Source organism: Thunnus albacares, chromosome 21 (genome assembly GCF_914725855.1).
Source record: "Thunnus albacares chromosome 21, fThuAlb1.1, whole genome shotgun sequence".
In the NCBI taxonomy this organism is placed as follows: domain Eukaryota; kingdom Metazoa; phylum Chordata; class Actinopteri; order Scombriformes; family Scombridae; genus Thunnus; species Thunnus albacares.
Genome location: NC_058126.1, coordinates 1,556,907 through 1,581,906, shown reverse-complemented (window position 1 = coordinate 1,581,906; position 25,000 = coordinate 1,556,907). Strand labels below are relative to the sequence as shown.

The window sequence follows — 25,000 nt, the reverse complement described above, 5'->3', positions numbered from 1 at the left end:
ACCTTTTTACCTTTTATGCTAACAGCACTTAATATTGTTTTTATGCTAATGTTAATTTTTTGTTTTATGCTAATGTTACTTTATCATTTTTTATGCTAATGTTACTTTATTGTTTTATGCTAATGTTACTTTATCTTTTTTATGCTAATGTTACTTTATTGTTTTATGCTAATGTTACTTTATCTTTTTTATGCTAATGTTACTTTATTGTTTTATGCTAATGTTACTTTATCTTTTTTATGCTAATGTTACTTTACTGTTTTATGCTAATGTTACTTTATCCTTTTTTATGCTAATGTTACTTTACTGTTTTATGCTAATGTTACTTTGTTTTTATGCTAATGTTACTTTGTTTTTATGCTAATGTTACTTTATTGTTTTATGCTAATGTTACTTTGTTTTTATGCTAATGTTACTTTATTGTTTTAAGCTAATGTTACTTTATTGTTTTAAGCTAATGTTACTTTATTGTTTTAAGCTAATGTTACTTTATTGTTTTGTGCTAATGTTACTTTATCCTTTTTTATGCTAATGTTACTTTATTGTTTTAAGCTAATGTTACTTTATTGTTTTATGCTAATGTTACTTGTATGAAAGGGAGCTTTTGGAGTTTTTAACCCGTGTTGCTAGTTGATGGTTTGGGAAACTTCGGTTCATTTCTCACTACCTGTTGAGCTAACTTTGATTAATCGGTTGATCGTTTTATCTATAAAATGTGAAAACAATGTGAAAATCTCTCGCTGCAATTTTTTACCTTCCATAGGGACGTATTAAAATGTTAAGTTTTATCTGATCAACAGTCCCAAATCCAAAGATATTCAGTTTACATGTGAATAAAAAAGCTTCACATCAGCACATTAGAAAAGCTGCAACCAGCAAATATTCTGCATTTATGCTTATAAAAAGACCAAACAATTATCACATTATCAAAATAGTTGATAATTCATTCTATATTGATCGATTGATCAACTAATTATTGTAGCTTTACTTTGATTGACAACATATCTGACTGCATCTGACTATTTTTTCTTCTTCTTCTTCTGAAGAAGAAGGAGATTATATTAAACTGTATTTTCTCTGCAGGTCGTCTGGACTCACCTGCACACAGAGTTTTCCCGTTCAGGATCAGTTTGATGTATTTGAGGTCGTAGTCTTCTCTGATCCTGCAGCAGGAAACACAAACACACCGACAGACTTTACAGCTCTTTACTCTCACTTTCACTCCTCATCAAGACACAATATTTATTCAATACGTTAATCATTAAAGCTACATTTAATAAATACACAAATAACCACTAAGACATGTACATTTGTCTCCTCGGCGTGTGTGTGTTACCTGTCCACCACCTCCTGAACCAACACATCCAGCCTCGTCTCCAGGAAGTTCTTTGTCTTTGGATCCTGAAAAACAATCGATATGTGTGTCAGGAGCCGTTCAGTAGGCAGGTGAATCAACTCCTGAGGGAAATATCTGGCTCTTTAGCTGCTAAATGCTCCACTATGTTCACCAGCTAGTCTACAGCTAACTGTGTCTGTTAGCAGGAATCAGCTGACTAGCAGGAGAATATCAGATAGAAGCTGATGAATCTGAGGTCACAACTTGTATTATAACACTGTTAGTTAACTAGAGCGGCAACGATTAGTCAGTTTAATTAGAATTAGCTGCCAATTATTAAATTAATCATCAACTATTTTAAAATTTAATCAATTTGAGTCATTTTTTTTTAAGAAAAACAATATATTGCAGCTTCTTCAATGTGAATATTTTCTGGTTTCTTTAGTCTCTATGACAGTAAACTGAAGATCTTTGAGTTGTGGACAAAACAAGACATTTGATGACGTCGTCTTGGAAACACTGATGAACATTTTCTGACATTTTATGGACCAAACAACTAATCGAGATTATAATCAAAAGATTTCCTCATATAAAGACCGGAGTCAGTTAGGAGTCCAGTTACATAATAAACCTGCCGGGACATAAACTCTGCTTTAATCTAATAAACTCAACACTGTAATCAACTCTCTGTTGTTGTGGACGACTCGTCTCAGGTGTTACTGCTGTATTTCAGTCACCGTGTGTGTTAATGTCTCTGTTTGACTGCTTGTAGTAACATTTAAACGCCACCAGATGGCAGCAGATGAGAGAACAAGGAGGCTTCAAACTGAAATATGAGCATCAAACAGAAGGAAGAATAAGCAGGATGATATATAAGTGATAAGATGTGAGATATAAGCAGGAAATACAGTCTATATATATTAGGCTGTGATATTATGGTCTGTCTCCGGACCTTCTTGCTGTCTCGGGGCAGCAGCAGCTCCAGCGTCGCCACGTTCGTTTCTCTGAACTTCTTGTTCCTGTTTCCTCTCCTCACGCTCTGCGCTCTGATGGTCTCCAGGGCGCCGCCGACCTCCGACCCCGGCAGACACAGCAGGGGGGCGTAACGCTCCGCCAGCTCCTGCCGTTAAAAACACACCAACAATAATTACACACGCAGGTACGGAGGTCAAATAACGCCCAGTAAATAATAAATAAAACTAATCTTTATCTTGTTACGTTTTTATTCATTGAAACTGTTTTTTTAATTATTTAGTAGCCTAAATTATTTTATTAAGATTATTAAAAAAATAAAATAGATTTTTGATTTTACTTTTTCAAATTTTTTTTAACTTTATTTTAATCAAATAAGTTTTATATGTATTTGATATTTTTATGTTCTAGATATTTGATTTATTAAACGATTACTTAAATTTTAATTTATATTTTACTGTATTATTTTATGTTCTACATATTTTTAACTGCATAAATTATTATGTAAATTTTTTGTTCAATTAACAGATTTATTTGTATTTTTTTATGTTCCAGATATTTCTTTATGAAATTATTTCATAAATATTTTTTTTGATTATTTTTTCAATTAATAAATATATTTATATGTATTTTTATGTTCTGTATAATTTTAACTTAAATCATTTTTTATTTTATTTATATTTTATTATTACTATCTGATTCATTTCTAGATGCATTTTTAATGTTGAATTTATTTCTTTACTTACATAAATTATTATATTTAAAGCTATAATATGTAACCATTAAAACATCTGAAAACAACTAGACTGATGTTCTATATGTTGCTGAGTTGTTTATTTACATTAAACCAAATCAAACTCAGAGAAATCTGTAGTTTTAATCAAGTTAACGTTTCGTTTCATTTTGTTTCCGAAGTTTAACAATGAAGACAACAACTCCCATGATCCTTTGCTACTTCACACCATCATCACACTCAGTCTGTTGTTATTGATCTGATTGACAGATTAAATCTCATGTGTTTAATATGGATTTATACTGATGTCTATCCAGCAACATATCATCTGTATATGACGGCATTAAATATGTGTGAAGTGCTGCTGCAGTTTGTCTCCGTGTGTGTCGCCGTGTGAGTCGACCTGCATGTGCTGCCGTCCCGGCTGGTTGTCGTCGTCGGTGTACGGAGGGTTCCACAGCTGGACCTTCTCCTGCTTCAGCAGGTTCTTCAGTTTGGCCTCCGTGTTCTGCTCCGCCATCGTCTCTGAACACGAAAAACAAGACGACGAGACAGAACAGAGAGAGAAGAGAAAGTGAAAGTTGTTGTTGTTGTTGGAGGAAAATCCCCGGCTGGGAGGAGTTCTGTTAATGAGTCATCAAGCACTGGAGGGAACTGGAACACAAAGAGCTCCGTTACACCGCCAGTATAAACTACCACTATTACCACTGAAGGCACTAGAAACCTGTGAGGCAGCACAGAGAGAAACATGAGTCACATCTGAACACACAGACATGAAACACACACACTTATAGTTTCAGTGTGACGTCATTATCTCTGATTTAAAAAGAGGCAGCAGCAGTTTCCTTTCAGCGTGACGGTGATTCATGTTACACTGCAGACAGCAGCTGCTTCACATTAACGGAGACTATTTGACAGGACGTGAACACATCATCCAAACACCCAAAGCATCATGGGAGCTGTAGTTTCAAACCTGCTAGCATGATTATCCTCCAAATCCAAGAACTATGAACTATTTCCCCAATATGTTTATGACATCACTAATCATCTCTGTCCACACATACACACACACACGTGAACACACATCTGTCCTGTGTAGAAAACCAGTCGACAAACACAAAAACCTGAATTATCACTATTTTTTTTTTTCCTTCGGCATCATTGGAAATGTTGGGTCCAGTCGCAGTGAATCGATTCATCAGTTGGTTTAATAAAAAACATGAAAAACATCAAATGTCTGAATGTTATTAGATATTTATGCTTTTCATTTAAGACAAGAAGTAGAAGATTTAGCTGAACTCACTTTAAAGCTGCAACAATTAATCTCCAACTATTATATTAATCGTCAATAATGTTAATAATCGATTAATCGTTCTGAGTCATCAACAGTAACTGACATGTAAACAGTCTCTGCTGCTTTATTTCTCATATTAAATCTGTCTCCGTCTCATAACTCTCACAACTTTCTGACAGCAAACTTTTGATTCTTTAATCTCTTTACAAAGTGTAATAACTTTACAAATATAACTTCTGTCACTTGGAGGCCTCGACCTGAGAAACAGCAGCTTCCAACACAAATATCTGACATTAAAATGGTCTAAAAAAGCCTCAAAGCTGACTGCAACTTACTGTAACAAAAACTACAACAGCTCAACGTAAAATGATGCTAGCTGACATTTAATTCGGGAGAACTTGACAAACACAGATTCAGTTTTATTGTCAGTAACAGTTTTCTGTGTGAGAGAAGCTAACTGATAGCTCAGCTAGCTAACATCACTGCTGCCTTCACACAAACACTGTTTATACTCTTTAAATCTGGTTTAAATCTTTCTGTCAGTTACCTCGGTGTGAAAGAACAAGATGACACTGAGCTCCGAGGTCGGAAATGTTTGTTAACCCTCCGTTATTCCTCCGTTATCCCTCCGGTTCTGCTGCTCGGTGCTGTTGTTGTTTTGTTGTTTCGGGGGAAAGATGTGATGACAGGAGGAGCGAGGTCTCACTCTGAGTGCGTTTCACGATCCCGTTAACGTAACTTCCGTCCCGCATTTAATCATGTTTCAGTAAAAGTATAGAGGTATTACCACTTATTTACTAAAGCCAGATTTTCTGCAGTGCAGGACTTTTACATTTAATACATTGTAGTATTGATACTTTTAGGATTTGAGTACTTCCTCCATCACTGCAGGTCTCAGAATCTGATCGGTCACCAAACGCGGTGTAACATCAGTCCATCATGCTCGCGTTTCATAAATAGACGATCTTTGAGATGTACTACGGTGCCGCAGGAGGGTCAAAACCAGTTTGACGCAGTTTCTTTGGAAGTAATGTATGGAGGCTAAAAGTGGCCCATATTAAATAAATTAATCCAACAATATGAGTATAAACAAGAGTACATACAAAAAATTAAAAAATATATAAAACATATATAAACTTAAATAACTTAAATAATTAAATAATTCATTTTCTTATTCAAATAAATCATTTTAAAAACTCATTATCATGACATTTTATTTAATCTTGCTTCTTTTCAGAATGTTTCAAATAAAATAAGCAACTGCAGATTAATTGGATTATTAATTTATGTTCAATAAAACATGTTGTAATTAGATGGAAGAATAAAAAATCTGATTGTAACAAGAACTGTTGTTTTTATCTCATGAAATTCCTTTACTGATTAGTGGTGGGAAGGAACTAAGAACATTTAGTCAAATCCTCCAGCAATCAATCCATTTATTGAGAAAATAACTGGCAGATGAATCAATAATGGAAATAATTTTGAGTTAATTTTAAAATAACTAGCTTGAGGTATCTGCACTAGTAGAATATTCCTTCATGGACTCAACACAACCAGTATTCTGGAAACCACTTTAACAATAAAGTCTGCAGTTTTTAATTAAACTTAATCTGAAGTGAACATCAGTGACGTATGAAACTGATTCAAATAAGCAGATTTGAAAAAAATGTTGATACAGTTTTGTGATTTATTGATTTTTTTAAGGCAGAAAACAAAAAGCTGATTTATAAACGTATCACCTGAATGCATCATTTAATATGTGAAATATGAAGGATTCAGTGTCGTTATAGCAACGGTCTCCATAAACCTGACACCCTCAGAAAATAACATTTGTCATATTTTGGTAGTTTCGTCATCATTCCGATCAATCAGACTGTAAAGAAACTTAAACTTGGAGGAGAAAACAAAAGCGAACGTGTTGAATCTGCAGAAACAGATCAGCGGTTCAGTCACAGAAACGTTTTCATGGACGCAGCTGTTAGAAGAAGCGTCTCTGAGGGGAAGTTCAGCTGGTTGTTGGCGTGTTTTTTTTTTTGTGTGTTTGATACAGTTATGATGTTGAGATTAACGTCAGGTTCAGACCACATGACATCAGTCCCGTAAAAAACCGACAGATGTGCGGCGTCGTGACTGAAAACGGGCGTGAAACACAGGACAGCCAGTAACACACACGGCGTCGGACGCCATCAGGGATCAAGGCGTAGTCATGGCCGATTTATGGATCTGTGACCGTTTACGCCGTGTCCTCAGGTGACTCCGACGACTCTGAACGACTGTCATTACAAGTTACGAACCAGGTGGAATCAACGACCTTGATAACGACCCCACAGAGGTTAAATACCTGAGACTCTTCATCAGTCAGTTAAAACTGAAGAAGATGCGAAACGTCCTCAAAAGTATCTTCAACCAGGAAGTCCAGCTGCCCTCCATTCAGCCGTCCGGGTGTAACGACGACCTGGATGAACCTTCACGGACTTTATGACTCAATAGTCGCCTCATGTGGTCTGAACGTGGCGGCGAGCTGAGTGTTTGTGAACGGACTGTCTACAGATGTCTGAGAGGAACGATGACTCGACTATGACGTCACATGTTTGGGTCGTGCGTGTTTTATGGCAGATCGAGGATCGTTCGGGATTCCTCAGAAGGACGAGTACATGCCCAGCCTCCTGGCGGCCTCAGAGATCCTCGGGGTCTTCCTGTTGGGGAACGGGTAGTAGTTCTGGTTCTGCTGGCCCCCCGTGGAGGAGCCCACCCCCCCTACGCTCAGCTGCCTGGTGAACCTGGAGCCCCTCCACGCCGCGGTGCTGCTCTGCAAGACGCCGTTACCGGTCTGTACGTTGGCAGGTTCCTTCCCCGGCAGGTTGGAGGCGGAGCTGCTGCTGCTGCTGGAGGCGACGGGGGCGGAGCTTTCACTGAAGGAGCTGCAGACGAAGACGTCGGGAGGATCTTCTTCTCTGGGATTCCCCTCGGAGGCTTCAGGAGAACCAGGAACAGAAGCCTGGACCGGATCCGTCCTGGACGTATCAGCGTCGAAGACATCATCTTCTTCTTCGTTGGTGTCGCTGACCGAGCTGCAGCGTGAATCTGTTGTTGAACCCACAGAGAGTTTTCTGCCTCTGGACTCCTGCAGGGAGCCGCCAGAGGAAGAAGACAAACGCCTGTTTGGAAAAGACGACAAGGAGGAAACAATCAGCAGCCGGGACTTCCTGTTTCTGTTTGTCAGCTGGTTAAAGGTCTGGAGGTCTTCAAGAGTCACACAGACGCACAGAAAACCTCCTCAGACACGTCACACACCGATGAAAGTCCAACAGAAATCACATTTCATCACTCACATCACTCACATCACACTTTTCTCAGCAGAGACACAGGAAGTGATTTAAACAGCTGATATTGACCTGGAGGAACCGACGTCGCCGCTGTTTGTTGTTTCCAGGGAGGAAGCGGGAGGCGGGACGCCGACGGCGGGGCGGGAGCGGCGGTGGAGGTCCAGGTGGACGTGCCAGGGGTCGGGGTCGGAGGTCAAAGCCGGCGGCGGGCTGCTGTTCGGTTCCCATGACGACGTCAAAGCCTGAGTGAAGGGGACGACGCTGACGGCCTCCGACAGTTCCTCTGAGACTGAAACACGGACGCAGAGAAGCTGCAGCGTGATCACGTTTAGGATGAGAGAACAACAACAACAACAACAACAACAATAATAATAATAATAATAATAATAATATTACAGCTCTGCAACAAATCCAGCAGTGGTGGAAGAAGTATTCAGGTCCTTTATTTAAGTAGAAGTACAGAAGTTTCAGCAGAATGTTCTTAAAGTATTGAAGGTAGAAGAAGTCAATATGCAGACTGGCTTCTTTTAGAGTTACAATATATTATATATGTTTATTTTTATCACTGATAAACACATGGAGAACATTTGAATGTAGGTTTAACAGCTGCTGTTATCGTCACATGTTCCTGACTGCAGATAAAAACAGCTGATGTCTCACCTGTCCGGAACAGAAGCACCTGCGTGTGTCTCTTCTGTCGCTCTCTGCTGCTCCAGTACTGAGCTCTCAGCAGAGAGATGTCCATGTTAGTCCTGTCCTCCTCTTCCTCTTCTTCCTTCTCCTCCTCCTCCTCTTCCTCCTCTCTCACCAGCAGCTGCTTCTTCCTGTTTGTCCCTGCAGGGCGGACACATGACACACGGTTGACCTTTGACCTGCACACACACACCTGCTCAGTGTCAAATGTTTTATAGCTGCTCATAATAAACTGCGGTCAGGTGTCTTTGTGTTCATATTACTACTCAAGCAGTGTCCTCTCCCATTAATCATCTCATGATGGTCAAATATATGTTATATTATTAAGTTGGACAAACACTTCCTGTTTACAGTCACATCGTTGTTGATGGTTTATTTAGTCACTCATTAGTGGGACTTGCTGTCATTTCTCCCCCGTTCTGAATTCAGATAGTAGCATGTCTGTGTTGATTGGAGGGTTTATGCAGATCACCTGTGTGCAGAGTGGGGGGGGGGGGGACTGAGAGCAGCTGGGTGCGTTCCCCTCTCGGCCAATCGGGGAGTGACGACGCCCTTTTTCTGGGGTTTGGCTGCAGACCTGGTTTGAAAGGCTTGTCAGACAGAAACTCTGGTCTGTTCAGACCCTTTAGTGTCTTCTCTCTGATGTGAATAACACAACATAACTCGAGTGTCCTGCGTCGGTTTCTTAGCGCCATCGTGCAAGAAGTTGTGTTTTCCCAACGACAGCCTGAACACCTGCAGGCTTTATTCTTTTTCACATTAAAGAGACATTATTTCATTAAGGGGACGTTTCAGGTTGTGCAACATCTTGTGAGGTTCTCCAAGTGAATATTATTATTATTATTATTATTATTATTATTATTTAATTTCTTTATGTGGCTGGCAGCTGGTTGTCCGACTTCTTACAGAACATCTGTGTTCAAGGGGAATCAGTCCCGCCACAACATGTGTACTCAGCGTCTAGTTAATACTTTTTCATGTTCAGTGATAAAGTAGAAGAGATCGACAAGACACGTATGAAATATAGACGTAATATGAACAAATTAAATACGGTTATAAGTTTCAGTTTACAGCTGTGGTGAAAAAAAGTCCTTTAATGAAATAAAAGCATCAACAGCACAAAGTAAAAATACCACATTAAAGGTTCTGCAGTATCATCAGTAAAATATGCAGAAAGTTTGAGGTTTTTCTGCAGTTTTTTTGCTCCATAAAGGAATAAAACATCTCTATTTTCTGCTGTTATTTATCAGACAGTATTCCTGCTGATATACATGTGTATGTTTGTGTATTTTTACCCTCCAGTCGCTCCGCACTGGGAACCACTAAGCAGCAGCAGGAGCAGGACATCCTGTTGGCATCAGCAGCGATACACCTGCTGCAGGTGTTTTTATTGCCCGTCAGTGAACGCAGCGTCGTCTTCCTGCAGCAGACCGACCTGTGATGCGTTTAAAATCCCCTCAGAAAGATCCGACAATCCAAAACCTGGAGTTCAAATCCATCCGAGAGGTTCCAGATTTGATTAAAACTGCAGAAAAGAAGAATTAAAATGCTGATAGTGAACAGTTACCTGTGAGGCAGGAAGCTGGACTGACACACACACACACACACACACACACACACACACACACACACACACACACACACACACACACACACACACGGCGCTGCATTATTCTCTGACTTTCATTCATGTGTAAACAGTGAAGGACACTGTGTTGAACTTTCCGTCGGTACAATCATATCAGGTTGTTTGACATCTGATTATTACTCAGGAAGAAATAAAGTTACACAGGTTAATAAAACAGACTGAGCTGATTCAACGGTGAGACACGTTCATTATATATACACCAGTATATACCAGTATATACCAGTTTATACCACTATATACCAGTTTATACCAGTATATACCAGTTTATACCACTATATACCAGTTTATACCAGTTTATACCACTATATACCAGTTTATACCAGTATATACCAGTTTATACCACTATATACCAGTTTATACCAGTATATACCAGTTTATACCACTATATACCAGTTTATACCAGTATATACCAGTTTATACCACTATATACCAGTTTATACCACTATATACCAGTTTATACCAGTATATACCAGTTTATACCACTATATACCAGTTTATACCAGTATATACCAGTTTATACCACTATATACCAGTTTATACCACTATGTACCAGTTTATACCAGTATATACCAGTTTATACCAGTATATACCGGTATATACCAGTATATACCAGTTTATACCACTATATACCAGTTTATACCAATATATACCAGTATATACCGGTATATACCAGTATATACCAGTTTATACCAATATATACCAGTATATACCGGTATATACCAGTATATACCAGTTTATACCAGTTTATATTAGTTTATACTAGTATATACCGGTGTACACTAGTATAAACTAGTGTAAACTGGTATAAACTGGTATATAGTGGTATATACTAGTGTATATACCAGTTTATACCAGTACATGCTAGTGTTTGCCAGTATATATATATATAATATCTCATTATGATAAGATAACTAGTTGTAATTGTAAAAAAAAAAAAAACATAACATTTTTTTAAAAAGTGTCAGAAATGGACTTCCATACATAGATGTGTTCTAGTTGATCTTTTTAAATGATCTTTTTTGTTTGGCTTCTTTTTCAAAATCTTATTTTAATCTGTTTTTTGATGTGTGTAAATGTTTATATACTGTATATGTGTGTGTTAATGTTTATATACTGTATATATATGTGTTAATGTTTATATACTGTATATATATGTGTTAATGTTTATATACTGTATATATGTGTGTTAATGTTTATATACTGTATATATGTGTGTAAATATATTTGATCTGTTATTAGCTGCTCTTTGTGCAGCACTTTGTTATCACATATTTCTATGATTTCTGTATAAATAAAGTGTATTATTATTATTTAATTTCACAGTTTTATTTGTTTTTGTCGCATTTCTGCAGCTTTAAAAATAAATGTTGCAAACTGCTGTTAAAATAAATAAATAAATAAATAATAAACACGGTTAGAATAGAGCCTTACAAGTGAAGCTATTATTATTATTATTATTATTATTGATAATATATATTATCTTTATTTAAAATCAGCTGACCGACACACATGGATGAGTTTCGTGCTGTGTGACACAGACAGGTTGATAAATGATTGTTTAGCTGTTTGTTAATCATTAATTGATCCAAACATGATGAGCGCGTGTGTGTCTCTTTAAATGTTTAACCCCTGCTGCTCCGCGGCTCAGTCTGTGTGTGTGTGTGTGTGTGTGTGTTTCCTCCTCATGGCCGCCGCTCAGGACTCTTCTCTCTATCTGGGCTTCGACTTCAGCACTCAGCAGGTAAAACAAGCTTCACCTGCTGCCTCCGTCCCTCTCTCACCTGCACGTGTCGTTAGCTGCGTTAACGTGCGTTAGGACGTGGTCACGTAGAGGCTGCGGTTTATTGCGCAGACGCGGAAGGAGAGAGATGACGGCGTGTGTGTGTGTGTGTGTGCGTGTGTGTGTGTGTGTGTGTGTGTGTGTGTGTGTGTGTGTTCTGCAGTAGTTTGCAGCATTTTAAACGTTTAAAATGAAGTTTGAGTTTCAGTCCGTTTGTGAAGGTTTCAGATCAGCTGACGGAACTTTGTACCTGCGAGCTGTTAATCAGTACTGAGATACTTTACTGCAGTATTAATACTAATACAGCAAAGTACAAATACTCCGTTACAAGTAAAGTCCTGCATTAAAAATCCTCCTACAGTAAAAGTACATAAGTATTATGAGCTTGATGTAGTTAAAGTATTGCAGTAAAAGTACATAAGTATTATGAGCTTGATGTAGTTAAAGTATTGCAGTAAAAGTACATAAGTATTATGAGCTTGATGTAGTTAAAGTATTGCAGTAAAAGTACATAAGTATTATGAGCTTGATGTAGTTAAAGTATTGCAGTAAAAGTACATAAGTATTATGAGCTTGATGTAGTTAAAGTATTGCAGTAAAAGTAGTGGTTTGGTCCCTCTGACTGATATATTATTATATATGACATCATTAGATTATTAATAGTGAAGCATCAGTGTTAGAGCAGCATGTTACTGTTGTAGCTGCTGGAGGTGGAGCTAGTTTACACTACTTTATATACAGTTAGCTAGTTTAGTCCAGTGGTTCCCAACCTAGGGGTGGGGCCCCTCCAAAGGGTCAGCAGATAAATCTGAGGGGTGGTGAGATGATTAATGGGAGAGGAAAGAAGAAAAAACAAAGTTCTGATACACAAATCTGTTTTCAGTTTTTGGACTTTTTCTCTAATCTTTGATTTTTGCTGAAATATTGGATCATTTGAACATTTATTGAAATGAAAGCATGTGAGAAGTTTAGAGGGAAAAATCACTATTTGGTGGAGCTGTTAACAACTCATAGACATGTGAAATGTGACCCCGACTACACACTGCTTTTTGTAAGACGTCAAAAGACAAAAAGGTTGGAAACCACTGGTTTCATCTTTAACAATGTGTTGTATTTTAAAAGCTTGTTATATTATCCATTGTGTCAAATCTTCATCTGAAAAGTAACTAAAGCTGTCAAATAAATGTAGTGGAGTAGAAAGTACAATATTTCCCTCTGAAATGTAGAAAGTAGCATCACATGGAAATACTCAAGTAAAGTACAAGTACCTCAAAGTAAAGTGAAGTATTTGTATCTTTTCACTGAGTAGAAATGAAACCACAGTGATAATGTTTGACTCTTACTTCATCATCTAAAGTATCAACATGGTGCAGGTCAGTAGATTGTTGTTGTTTGTATTATTATTGATCTGTATTAAACATCAGATGACTGATGATGATCAGTGTTTAGTTATTAATGCTGCAGGATGATTGATGACTGATTGATTGATTGATCTTGTGTTTGTGTTGAAGCTGAAGGTCGTCGCCATCGATGGAAACCTGAACGTTGTTCATCAGAACAATGTTCAGTTTGACTCTGAGCTTCCTGAGTTCAGGTAACATCACAACTAGAAGTGACATCATCGTTAGAGCTGCAGCGATCAATCACTTCATTAGTTGATTCCCAGAATATTAATCTGACAATATTTTGATATTTGATTAAATATTTACATCATTTCTGGTTCCAGCTTCTCTAATATGAGATATAACAGTGATGTATTATTATTATTAATTAAAAGTATTGATTAACATTAACACTGTTTTAGTTGAACTTTATAAGAAACAACACTAACATGTTTACTAGATGTTACATCTGCAACTACAAACACAAAAAACAAACAGAATCAGAGGAACAGGAAGTAGGCGGAGTCACGCAGTGATGCGTCGCTGCTGCACTGACCCGAGCTTTCACCCAATGACCTTCACTGTGTATTGATCTGGATCAATAATGTGTCTGCAGGACTCAGGGAGGAGTTCACATCCACACTGACAGACTGACTGTCACCTCACCTGTACTGATGTGGGTCAAGGTACGCACACACACACACACACACACACACACACACACACACACACACACACACACACATATACACACACGCATACACACACACACACACACACACACATATACACACACACACGCATACACACACACACACACACACACACACACACACACACACACACATACACACACACACACACACACACACACATATACACACACGCACACACATATACACACACACACACACACATATACACACATATACACACACACACACACATATACACACATATATACACACACGCACACACATATACACACACACACACACATATACACACACATACACACACACACACACACACACACTCACACGCACACACACACACATATACACACACACACACGCACACACACACACACACACACACACACATATATACACATATACACACATACACACACACACACACATATACACACACACACACATGCACACACACACACACACACACACACACACACACACACAGTCATGATGACTCAGCTGTTTTCTGTAACTCAGCAGGTAAAGTTTAAACTCGTCTGACCTCTGACCTCTGACCTCTGACAGGTCTGTGTTTGTGTGTTCAAGCTGCGATGTGATTGGTTGTTGTGTGTGTCTGTGCTCAGGCTCTTGACTTGCTATTGGACAAGATGAAGAGGGCGGGGCTTGACTTGTCCCGCGTCAGAGCGCTGTCAGGCAGCGGCCAGGTGAGACGGGGGGGGGGGGGCAGAAACGCACATGAGAAATAAAACTGTATAAATAAAACCAATAATAATAATAACTTAACCAACATTTGATGCACACTTTATTTAACTCAGTTTCCCACAATCCACCACGTTTACTGCATCACACTACTGTCCAGCTGCCGGTGGGAGGCGACGTAAACAAACCCGTACATGTTGGAGCTGAATCACATCTGAAATATGAGAGTGAACAACATAAAAATAATAATAATAATAATAATGATAATAATAATAATAATAATAATAATGATAATAATGATAATAACAATAATAATAATAATAATAATAATAACTTTATTTATGTAGTGTTTTGCAGAGACAGCAGCAGGAGTTAAACATTTAACGTCTCGTGTTTCCTCTCAGCAACACGGCAGCGTGTTCTGGAGAAGAGGAGCGTCTCAGACTCTCAGAGACCTGGACCCGGACCAGAACCTGACCCAGCTGCTGCAGGTCTGTGTGTGTGTGTGTGTGTGTGTGTGTGTGTGTGTGTGTGTGTGTGTGTGTGTGTGTGTGTGTGTGTGTGTTTACAAAGACATAAAACAATGTGGTTTAAAATGAATCTGGAGCTGTTGTCATAGCAACAAGTCCTTAAACCCAAACCTGCAGACGTGCAGTTCACTGATCAGCTGATCGTGAACGAGACGTTTTAGTGTGAAGCACAAACATGAACTCATGTTCAGATTTATAATGAAAGAATGTTGATAAAATTATGATTTTAAATGAGAACAAATGACAAATTATTGATTTATTGGTTTAATGATCACAGTTAAGTTTTATAATGAAGAGTTATTGATACTCATAAATGATCAAATATACAACTAAATAAAAGCACCAAACTTAAAACTGAGAGATTGTGACTGTTGAAGGACCAACAGATCATGTGACGTTTAATCTGACATTTAAACATTAAAACTTATTAAATAATTAACAGCTGAAAGTTAAATTTACTTTCTTCAGCTTTTAAATGTTTCGCTGTGTTTGATGAAACTGAGGAAACATTATGGAGTAAACTGTCACTGCAGTCACATGACCAGCACTCAGCCAATCACGTGAAAGCTGATCATGGTTTCTGCTCTCTACTCGTTATGCCTTCGTTATTCAAGATGACTTTATCCAGGATCAATAATCAATCCTCAAACTGCCTTCAGAATGATCTGGATGAGAATTAACAGGATTATTTTAGCCTGATAGCAGCATGTTAGCCTGGATTAGCCTGGATTAGCCTGGATTAGCTGATCAGTCGATTAGCTGATTAGTCGATTAGTCGAGTAGTTTAGTCGATTAGTTGAATAATCGATCAGTCGAGTAGTCGATTAATTGATTAGCCTGGATTAGTAGATTAGTCGATAAATTGATTAGTTGATTAGTCGAGCCACGTTTGAAGAACCTGACCCAGTTCATGTATGTTAATGTGTGTTGTGTGTTAGTGTGTGTTGACGTGTGTCAGTGTGTGTTGGTGTGTGTTGGTGTGTGTTGGTGTGTGTTAGTGTGTGTTAGTGTGTGTTGACGTGTGTCGGTGTGTGTTGGTGTGTGTTGGTGTGTGTTGGTGTGTGTTGACGTGTGTCGGTGTGTGTTGGTGTGTGTTGGTGTGTGTTGGTGTGTGTTGACGTGTGTCGTGTGTTGGTGTGTGTTGGTGTGTGTTGGTGCGTGTTGACGTGTGTTGGTGTGTGTTGGTGTGTGTTGACGTGTGTTGGTGTGTGTTGACGTGTGTTGGTGTGTGTTGGTGTGTGTTGGTGTGTGTTGGTGTGTGTTGGTGTGTGTTGACGTGTGTCGTGTGTTGGTGTGTGTTGACGTGTGTTGTGTGTTGGTGTATGTTGGTGTGTGTTGGTGTGTGTTGGTGTGTGTTGACGTGTGTTGGTGTGTGTTGACGTGTGTTGACGTGTGTTGTGTGTTGGTGTGTGTTGACGTGTGTTGGTGTGTGTTGACGTGTGTTGACGTGTGTTGTGTGTTGGTGTGTGTTGACGTGTGTCGTGTGTTGGTGTGTGTTGACGTGTGTTGTGTGTTGGTGTATGTTGGTGTGTGTTGGTGTATGTTGGTGTGTGTTGGTGTGTGTTGGTGTGTGTTGACGTGTGTTGACGTGTGTTGTGTGTTGGTGTGTGTTAGTGTGTGTTGGTATGTGTTGACGTGTGTTGTGTGTTGGTGTGTGTTGGTGTGTGTTGGTGTGTGTTGGTGTGTGTTGCTGTGTGTTGACGTGTGTTGACGTGTGTTGTGTGTTGACGTATGTTGGTGTGTGTTGACGTGTGTTGACGTGTGTTGGTGTGTGTTGGTGTGTGTTGGTGTGTGTTGGTGTGTGTTGACGTGTGTTGTGTGTTGGTGTATGTTGGTGTGTGTTGATGTGTTGCTGTGTGTTGCTGTGTGTTGGTGTGTGTTGGTGTGTGTTGGTGTGTGTTGACGTGTGTTGCTGTGTGTTGACGTGTGTTGCTGTGTGTTGGTGTGTGTTGCTGTGTGTTGATGTGTGTTGACGTGTGTTGGTGTGTGTTGCTGTGTGTTGCTGTGTGTTGGTGTGTGTTGACGTGTGTTGTGTGTTGTGTGTTGGTGTGTGTTGACGTGTGTTGTGTGTTGGTGTGTGTTGGTGTGTGTTGGTGTGTGTTGCTGTGTGTTGATGTGTCGTGTGTTTGCAGCACAGTTTCTCGGTGTCGGACTCTCCGGTGTGGATGGACTCCAGCAGCAGTCAGCAGTGTCTGGACCTGCAGGCAGCAGCAGGAGGAGCTCTGAGACTGGCAGAGATCACCGGATCCAGAGCCTACGAGGTCTCACCTGTTTACCTGTTTACCTTTTTACCTGTCTGTCTGTCTGTCTGTCTGTGTGTGTGTCTGTCTGTGTGTCTGTCTGTGTGTCTGTGTGTCCAAGCATCATCTTCATCACAGACATTAAGAAGCTGATTAGTTTTGTGGGACTTCTCCTGTTAACACCAGGTGGCTTCACAGAGAGCTTCTGTCTTCTCTGAGTTTTATTGCAGTAAACAGAGTTCACATTTAGATGCAGATCTTCCAGCTGTATGAAGTTCAGTGATAGAACATGTTCATACAGTCACAGAACATCCCATCTTCCTCATCCCATCTTCCTCATCCCATCTTCCTCATCCTAACATGTGTCTATTAATTAATTGACCGTATCTCTGTGGAGTTTCTGTCTGCTGAGACTAACAGTTGAAGCTGAGTCGTATCTGTTTTTCCTCTCTGGAGACTTTCCGTCTCTGCTTCTGTCTAATGAGGAGAGTTGAAGGCTGAATCCTACAGTCTCACTTTTGATCACATTTGCAGAGGAAGCAGAGAACACAAAGTCTTACTTAGATGTGTTATTGGCCATAAAGGCTTTAATACATAAACATAATTCAATATCATCAGCCCAGATTAATTAATATAACCACAGAATCAGAGCTGAACAGTTTATTAATTAATCAGTCAACAGAAAATTCTCATTTCAACTTCTCAGATGTGAATATTTTATGATAGTAAACTGAATTTTTGGGGGTTTCTGTCTCCTTCACTCCTCTCATCTCACCGCTGTCCACACAAAGATCAGAGTTTATTAAAATGTGAACACGTTCATCTGAGTCTCAGCAGTTAAACTTTCTGAAATGTTCTCCTATAAAAACATTTTTAACTTCTAAGATCGATTCTTATCAGAAAACGTGACTGAAACCTTAAAGATTACAACTTTATTAAAGTTAAAAAAACATTCCTTAATTTCCAGAGAAGAATAATGGAGAACTATGGAAGTTCAGAGGTGCAAAACATGTTAACAAAACTGAAAGCATGAAAACATTTCACCAAACGGAAAAGGTAGAGGTGCGTTCTGATACCTGTACTAACATCATATTCAGTATGTCAGATAAACATTTATTATCCCGATACACACAGAAGTAGTACCAGGATGTCCTGCTGCAGTATGAAGGCCAGCTCGCTTTCCTGACTGTTCTGACCCACAATCCTCTGCACAGTGGAAGATTCGTCTTAGAGGCCGAGCCGCTGACATCACAGACCAGTGACAGATGAAGTAGTTTGTTCCGATCGTTTGCATCCTGCGTGTAACAGTATGTAGTTTGTAAGAGCAGCTAAGCACGTGCTAAAAGTAAAATGAAGTCGGAACGCAGCAAGAAACGATTCTCAGAGTTCTTAGACAGTCCGGGTTTGGTCAGCGACGCCGTGTGCGAGTAAACACCCACAGATGTGTGTTTCCAGTTTTGTGGTTGTGTTTTCTTTATAATGTGTTTTGCACCTCAGAGCCTCCGTACCTGATAGACTCAATGAAGAATTTTCATTTAACGGACATTTAAAGGAAGAGTTTCTGTGTTTGTCCGCAGCGGTTCACAGGAAACCAGATCGCCAAGCTGCTGCAGAGCCGACCGGACGAGTACCAGGACACCGAGGTCAGCCTCCCGCACGACACCGCGACCTTTGACCCCCAGAATGACACAAACAGACTCTGGTTTCATCTTGTGATTCTTATCAGTGCTCGCTGTGTGTTTCAGAGGATCTCACTGGTCAGCAGTTTTGCAGCTTCTCTCTTCCTCGGTGATTACGCCGCCATCGACTACAGCGACGGTACAGAATTCATTCATTCATTCATTCATTCAGTCATTCATTCATTCATTCAGTGGCGTCTGACCTCAGGATTATCAGGCTCTATCTGACATTCCTGACTGCATAACTGATTGATTAACTGACTGATTGATCGATCAGGTTCGGGGATGAATCTGCTGGACATCAGGACCAGAACCTGGTCTGAGATCTGTCTGGAAGCCACCGCTCCTCATCTGGACCGACTGCTGGGAGCTCCACAACCCTCTACATCCGTACTGGTACTGCTGCTGGTGGAGTTCAGAGTCACAGCTCATAAACTTGAGACATGGCGGTGAGGTGACCGTTAACCTCGGCGCTCCTCTCTGTCTCTGCAGGGTCCAGTCTCCTCATATTTCATGCGTCGGTTCGGTTTCTCTGAGAGCTGCAGCGTGGTTGCTTTCACCGGAGACAACCCAGGTAAACACCACAAAACACCAAGAAACACCACCAAACACCACCAAACACCAAGAAACACCAAGAAACACCAAGAAACACCACCAAACACCACCAAACACCACAAAACACCACCAAACACCACCAAACACCACCAAACACCAAGAAACACCACCAAACACCACCAAACACCAAGAAACACAACCAAACACCAAGAAACACCAAGAAACACCACCAAACACCACCAAACACCACCAAACACCACCAAACACCAAGAAACACAACCAAACACCAAGAAACACCAAGAAACACCAAGAAACACCACCAAACACCACCAAACACCACCAAACACCACCAAACACCACCAAACACCACCAAACACCACCAAACACCAAGAAACACCACCAAACACCACCAAACACCAAGAAACACAACCAAACACCAAGAAACACCAAGAAACACCACCAAACACCACCAAACACCACCAAACACCACCAAACACCAAGAAACACAACCAAACACCAAGAAACACCAAGAAACGCCACCAAACACCAAGAAACACCACCAAACACCACCAAACACCAAGAAACACCACCAAACACCACCAAACACCAAGAAACACAACCAAACACCAAGAAACACCAAGAAACACCAAGAAACACCACCAAACACCACCAAACACCACCAAACACCACCAAACACCACAAAACACCACCTAACACCACAAAACACCACCAAACACCACCAAACACCACAAAACACCAAGAAACACCACCAAACACCACCAAACACCAAGAAACACCACCAAACACCAAGAAACACCACCTAACACCACCAAACACCAAGAAACACAACCAAACACCAAGAAACACCAAGAAACACCACCAAACACCACCAAACAGTTGATAGTGTATAAATGTGTATATTGTGTTTAAGTAGTTTAATGGTTGATAGTGTATAAATGTGTATATAGTGTAAATACAGTCAGATGTGTAGCTCTCTATAGAACGTACTACAGTGTATCTACAGGAACGAGTCATAGAAACGCAGCAGGAAGCTTTTGTCTTGTTTTTTGGTTGAATATAGATGTATTTCAGTGTGGTTCTGATCCATATGAATACATGTTAAACTGAGGAGTTTGGAAGTGAGGATGTAAACATGTCAAATGTTTTATTGTTTGTTTGTGTTTGAGTGAGAAAAGTATTGAGGACATTTGAAGGCTGTAGTCACTGAACGCTTTCTGTGTGAAAAAGATGCAAATGTGTCACAGTTTGATCCAGAATTGTTGCTGTTGAGGTAGCAACAAGCAGAGATGCTCTTTGAGAGAATAATAAACTTAGTAAAAAAAAAGATCATAATTATACAACATATAATATCATACCATTTAAAACATGTGACAAACAGACTGCAACGTCATGCGACACATTAAAACGGGCAGTGAAACTGTCTGGAATACAGAAATCAGCCCAAAATATATTCTTCCTGCAGAATGTAAACAAATTCCCAGAAAAACACAGAGAACGGGAGATCAGTGTCTCGCTGTTTATTTGACGTCATGATTCACAGCTGCAAGACGGCTGTTACTCTTCTTCTACTTCCTGTTGTTGGCGTTACATTTACTCAGGAAATAAGCTTAAAAAGCAGCCGTGATGAATTACAAACATTCATATTTACCATAACTTTTCATCAGTATCACTGAACACTAGATGGTGCTGCAACAGCATGTTACCTGCTGTGTGTGTGTGTGTGTGTGTGTGTGTGTGTGTGTGTGTGTGTGTGTGTGTGTGTGTGTTGACATAGCTGGTAAATTAATGTGGAGGAAATGAGGAGATACTAGAGGAAGAAAGATCCTTGAATCATATAAAAGTCTTTATGCATTCAAGGTTTTGTTTATATTCTTTTAATATTTTATATTTTATAATTTGCCTCCATTTGAAATTTCAATGTCAACCCTCCTTTTACAATTTCTCATTTTTATAACATTTGCAGCGTCCCAGGAGAATGAAAGGAGCCTTGACTGATGGTCTGATGCTGTTTATTTGTTTCCTTCATTAACTAAGATGAACAAAAAAGTAAACAAACTCCTTTAGACCATAAATTTATTACATTAATTAACTCCATGAACTCAAAATCCTTATAAATACATAAATACATGAACATACCTTAAACTTTCACCTGGAGCTCAACTCAAATCATCCTTATTATTTATTTATTCATTTGTCACATTGATGCTTTTTCCTCAGAGAATCCAAGGAGACCCAAACACCAACCTCACAAGATCCTCCGTCTCTAGAGAGTCAGCCTTTAAACTGTGTGTGTGTGTGTGTGTGTGTGTGTGTGTGTGTGTGTGTGTGTGTGTGTGTGTGTGTGTGTTTTCATGAAGTAAACAGCTTCCAAACCTTTTTCTCCTTTACTTTGTGCTGCTGAGAGATTCCAGCTGTGCCGTGAAAAATAGAAAAATAAAGTATAACAAATAAGATAAAAATGAATATTATATTTGTCTGGTTTTATAGCATCAACACAAAAACAACATTATACACTCGACTGTCCTCCCAGAATCACCATGAAACCTCCACAACTGTCTTGGACATCCTAGCAACCACCTGGAGCTCCTTAGCAACCATCAGAAACACATAGCAACCACCTGGAGCTCCTTAACACCCTAGCAACCACACAATAACACCCTTCTTATCAACCGTCAGAAACACCTTAGCAACCACAGAGTAACATTCTCCTTAGCAACTGTCAAAAACACCCTAGCAACCACCATTAGCTCCTTAGCAATTGTCAGAAACACCTTAGCAACCACCATGCACTCCTTAGCAACCGTCAGAAAGACCTCAGCAACCACAGAGTAACATTCTCCTTAACAACCGTCAGAAACACCCTAGCAACCACCATGAGCTCCATAGCACGGTTGCATAGCAACCGTCAGAAACACCTTAGCAACCACAGAGTAACATTTTCCTGAGCAACTGTCTGAAACACCTTAGCAACCACCATGAGCTCCTTAGCAACCGTCAGAAACACCTTAGCAACCACAGAGTGACATTCTCCTTAGCAATCGTCAGAAACACCCTAGCAACCACCATGAGCTCCTTAGCAACCATCAGAAACACCTTAGCAACCACAGAGTGACATTCTCCTTGGCAACCGTCAGAAACACTTTAGCAACCACAGAGTAACATTCTCCTTAGCAACTGTCAAAAACACTCTAGCAACCACCTGGAGCTCCTGTCTTATAATCTCCTAAAAACTTCCTGGAACACCCCAACAACTGCTTAACAACAGCCTAGCAACCAAAACCAACACCCCACACCCTAGCAACCACACAGTAACCATGTAGTGTATTGCCAGAACATCTTATCCACCGGCTACAGTGGCCAGCTGTCGTTTAGCAGCACACCAGCAAAACCTGGTCCAACTGTTTTCTGGGTGTTGATGTCACACCTGAAGGTTTTTGGTGAAATGAGATTGAACATTATTACTGTTACAACGTGTTTTCTCTTCCTCTCAGCGTCTCTGGCAGGAATGAGGCTCCAGCAAGGAGACATCGCTGTAAGTTCATATCAAACCAACACAACGAACAACGTCGTCCAATGGCATCACGTCATTATTACAGCAGTGTGTGTGTGTGTGTGTGTGTGTGCGTGCGTGTGCGTGTGTGTGTGTGTGTGTGTGTGTGTCTATGCAGGTGAGTTTAGGTACCAGTGATACAGTGTTTCTGTGGATCCAGCAGCCTCGCCCGGCGCTGGAGGGTCACATCTTCTGTAACCCTGTTGACTGGCAGGCGTACATGGCTCTGCTGTGGTACACACACACACACACACACACACACACACGCACACACACACACACACACACACTCACACACACACACACACACACACTTTCATCATTGTTTATATTTACATATTCAACAATTATGTCAGTTCTAACACAAAATCATGTTACTGACAGATGTTTCGTGTTACTATTTTGATAATTAATCTATTAATCAATCGAAATAAAATTAATCATTGACGAAACGATTAATTGAGAATATAATCTGCAGATAAGTGATCATTTTAATTAATCTGCCAATTATTGTCACTTCACTTCATTTAGAATATATTTTATATGTTTTTTATTGTAGAATATTTAATTATATTATTTAGGAAATTAATTTTGTGTATGTTCTGATTTTCGTGCACCAAAACACCGATCGATTGTTTTGTTTGTAAAATGCTTCAGAAAATAGTGAAAAATGCCCGTTACGATTTTTATAATTGTATGCGTGTGTGTGTGTGTGTGTGTGTGTGCGTGTGCGGGTGCGTGTGTGTGTGTGTGTGTGTGTGTGTGTGTGTGTGTGCATGTGTGTGTGTGTGTGTGTGTGTGCGTGCGTGTGTGTGTGTGTGTGTGTGTGTGTGTGTCCTCAGCTTTAAGAATGGGTCACTAACAAGAGAACGCATCAGGAACGAGTGTGCTGGAGCATCATGGGAAGTTTTCTCTGCTGCCTTGAGAGAAACGCCGCTCGGAAACAACGGCAACATCGGTGAAGCTTCTTTTCCTTCCTTCCTTCCTTCTTTCCTTCCATCCTTCTTAGTTTCCTTCCTTCCTAGTTTCCATCCTTCCTTCCTTCCTCTGATTGGTTGTTTGGTTTGTTTTCAGGTTTTTATTTTGACACCATGGAGATCACTCCTCCTGCAGTGGGAGTTCATCGCTTCGACCCCGACGACAAAAAGGTCATTTTACATTTTTACATCTGAATCTGTCTCACCTGTCCCACCTGACCCACCTGACCCACCTGACCCACCTGTCCCACCTGACCCACCTCTCTCACCTGTCCCACCTGACCCACCTCTCTCACCTGTCCCACCTGTCTCACCTGTCCCACCTGACCCACCTGACCCACCTGTCTCACCTGTCCCACCTGACCCACCTCTCTCACCTGTCCCACTTGACCCACCTCTCTCACCTGTCCCACCTGTCTCACCTGTCCCACCTGACCCACCTCTCTCACCTGTCCCACCTGACCCACCTGTCCCACCTGACCCACCTCTCTCACCTGTCCCACCTGTCTCACCTGTCCCACCTGACCCACCTGTCTCACCTGTCTCACCTGTCTCACCTGTCCTACCTGACCCACCTGTCCCACCTGTCTCACCTGTCCCACCTGTCCCACCTGACCCACCTCTCTCACCTGTCTCACCTGTCCCACCTGACCCACCTGACCCACCTCTCTCACCTGTCCCACCTGTCTCACCTGTCCCACCTGACCCACCTGACTCACCTGTCTCACCTGTCCCACCTGACCCACCTCTCTCACCTGTCCCACCTGACCCACCTCTCTCACCTGTCCCACCTGTCTCACCTGCCCCACCTGTCCCACCTGACCCACCTCTCTCACCTGTCCCACCTGACCCACCTCTCTCACCTGACC

The 25,000-nt window shown here is 40.5% G+C and overlaps 3 protein-coding genes across 6 annotated transcripts in view; 1 reads left to right on the top strand and 2 right to left on the bottom strand.

Moving 5' to 3' along the window:
• The window catches only part of nub1 (negative regulator of ubiquitin-like proteins 1), an 11,424-nt gene extending 6,389 nt beyond the window's left edge, over window positions 1–5,035 (bottom strand). The window contains exons 1-5 of the mRNA XM_044339216.1: window positions 4,883–5,035; window positions 3,445–3,566; window positions 2,289–2,456; window positions 1,337–1,401; window positions 1,099–1,163 (exon numbers count right to left, since the gene is read on the bottom strand). Of these exons, the coding sequence (XP_044195151.1) occupies window positions 1,099–1,163; window positions 1,337–1,401; window positions 2,289–2,456; window positions 3,445–3,561 (415 nt within the window). The 5' untranslated portion in view covers window positions 3,562–3,566; window positions 4,883–5,035. The remainder of the gene's footprint in view (window positions 1–1,098; window positions 1,164–1,336; window positions 1,402–2,288; window positions 2,457–3,444; window positions 3,567–4,882) is intronic.
• Window positions 5,036–6,004: 969 nt separating this feature from the next.
• Window positions 6,005–10,254, bottom strand: LOC122972265 (histone H3.v1-like). 3 transcript variants are annotated; one of them, XM_044339258.1, is made up of 4 exons: window positions 9,650–10,254; window positions 8,322–8,495; window positions 7,731–7,950; window positions 6,005–7,493 (listed from the first exon to the last, which is right to left on the bottom strand). In XM_044339258.1, the coding sequence occupies exons 1-4, from the start codon at window positions 9,699–9,701 to the stop codon at window positions 6,974–6,976; spliced, it is 966 nt and encodes a 321-aa protein (XP_044195193.1). In that variant the 5' UTR covers window positions 9,702–10,254; the 3' UTR covers window positions 6,005–6,973. The 3 variants fall into 3 exon arrangements, with proteins under 3 accessions (XP_044195193.1, XP_044195194.1, XP_044195192.1); XM_044339259.1 differs by lacking the exon at window positions 9,650–10,254 and adding an exon at window positions 8,706–8,819; XM_044339257.1 differs by lacking the exon at window positions 9,650–10,254 and having other exon boundaries at window positions 8,322–8,651.
• Window positions 10,255–11,526: 1,272 nt separating this feature from the next.
• xylb (xylulokinase homolog (H. influenzae)) overlaps window positions 11,527–25,000 on the top strand; it is a 26,915-nt gene continuing 13,441 nt past the window's right edge. The window contains exons 1-15 of one of the 2 annotated variants that reach the window (XM_044339223.1): window positions 11,530–11,743; window positions 13,092–13,155; window positions 13,294–13,376; window positions 13,781–13,850; window positions 14,504–14,584; window positions 14,984–15,070; window positions 17,242–17,370; window positions 18,927–18,992; window positions 19,095–19,167; window positions 19,306–19,424; window positions 19,521–19,602; window positions 23,096–23,136; window positions 23,273–23,388; window positions 23,997–24,112; window positions 24,229–24,302. In XM_044339223.1, coding sequence (XP_044195158.1) covers window positions 13,147–13,155; window positions 13,294–13,376; window positions 13,781–13,850; window positions 14,504–14,584; window positions 14,984–15,070; window positions 17,242–17,370; window positions 18,927–18,992; window positions 19,095–19,167; window positions 19,306–19,424; window positions 19,521–19,602; window positions 23,096–23,136; window positions 23,273–23,388; window positions 23,997–24,112; window positions 24,229–24,302 — 1,146 coding nt within the window. In that variant the 5' untranslated portion in view covers window positions 11,530–11,743; window positions 13,092–13,146. Of the gene's footprint in view, window positions 11,744–13,091; window positions 13,156–13,293; window positions 13,377–13,780; window positions 13,851–14,503; window positions 14,585–14,983; window positions 15,071–17,241; window positions 17,371–18,926; window positions 18,993–19,094; window positions 19,168–19,305; window positions 19,425–19,520; window positions 19,603–23,095; window positions 23,137–23,272; window positions 23,389–23,996; window positions 24,113–24,228; window positions 24,303–25,000 lie in introns of both variants that reach the window. The other variant, XM_044339222.1, reaches the window with a different exon arrangement.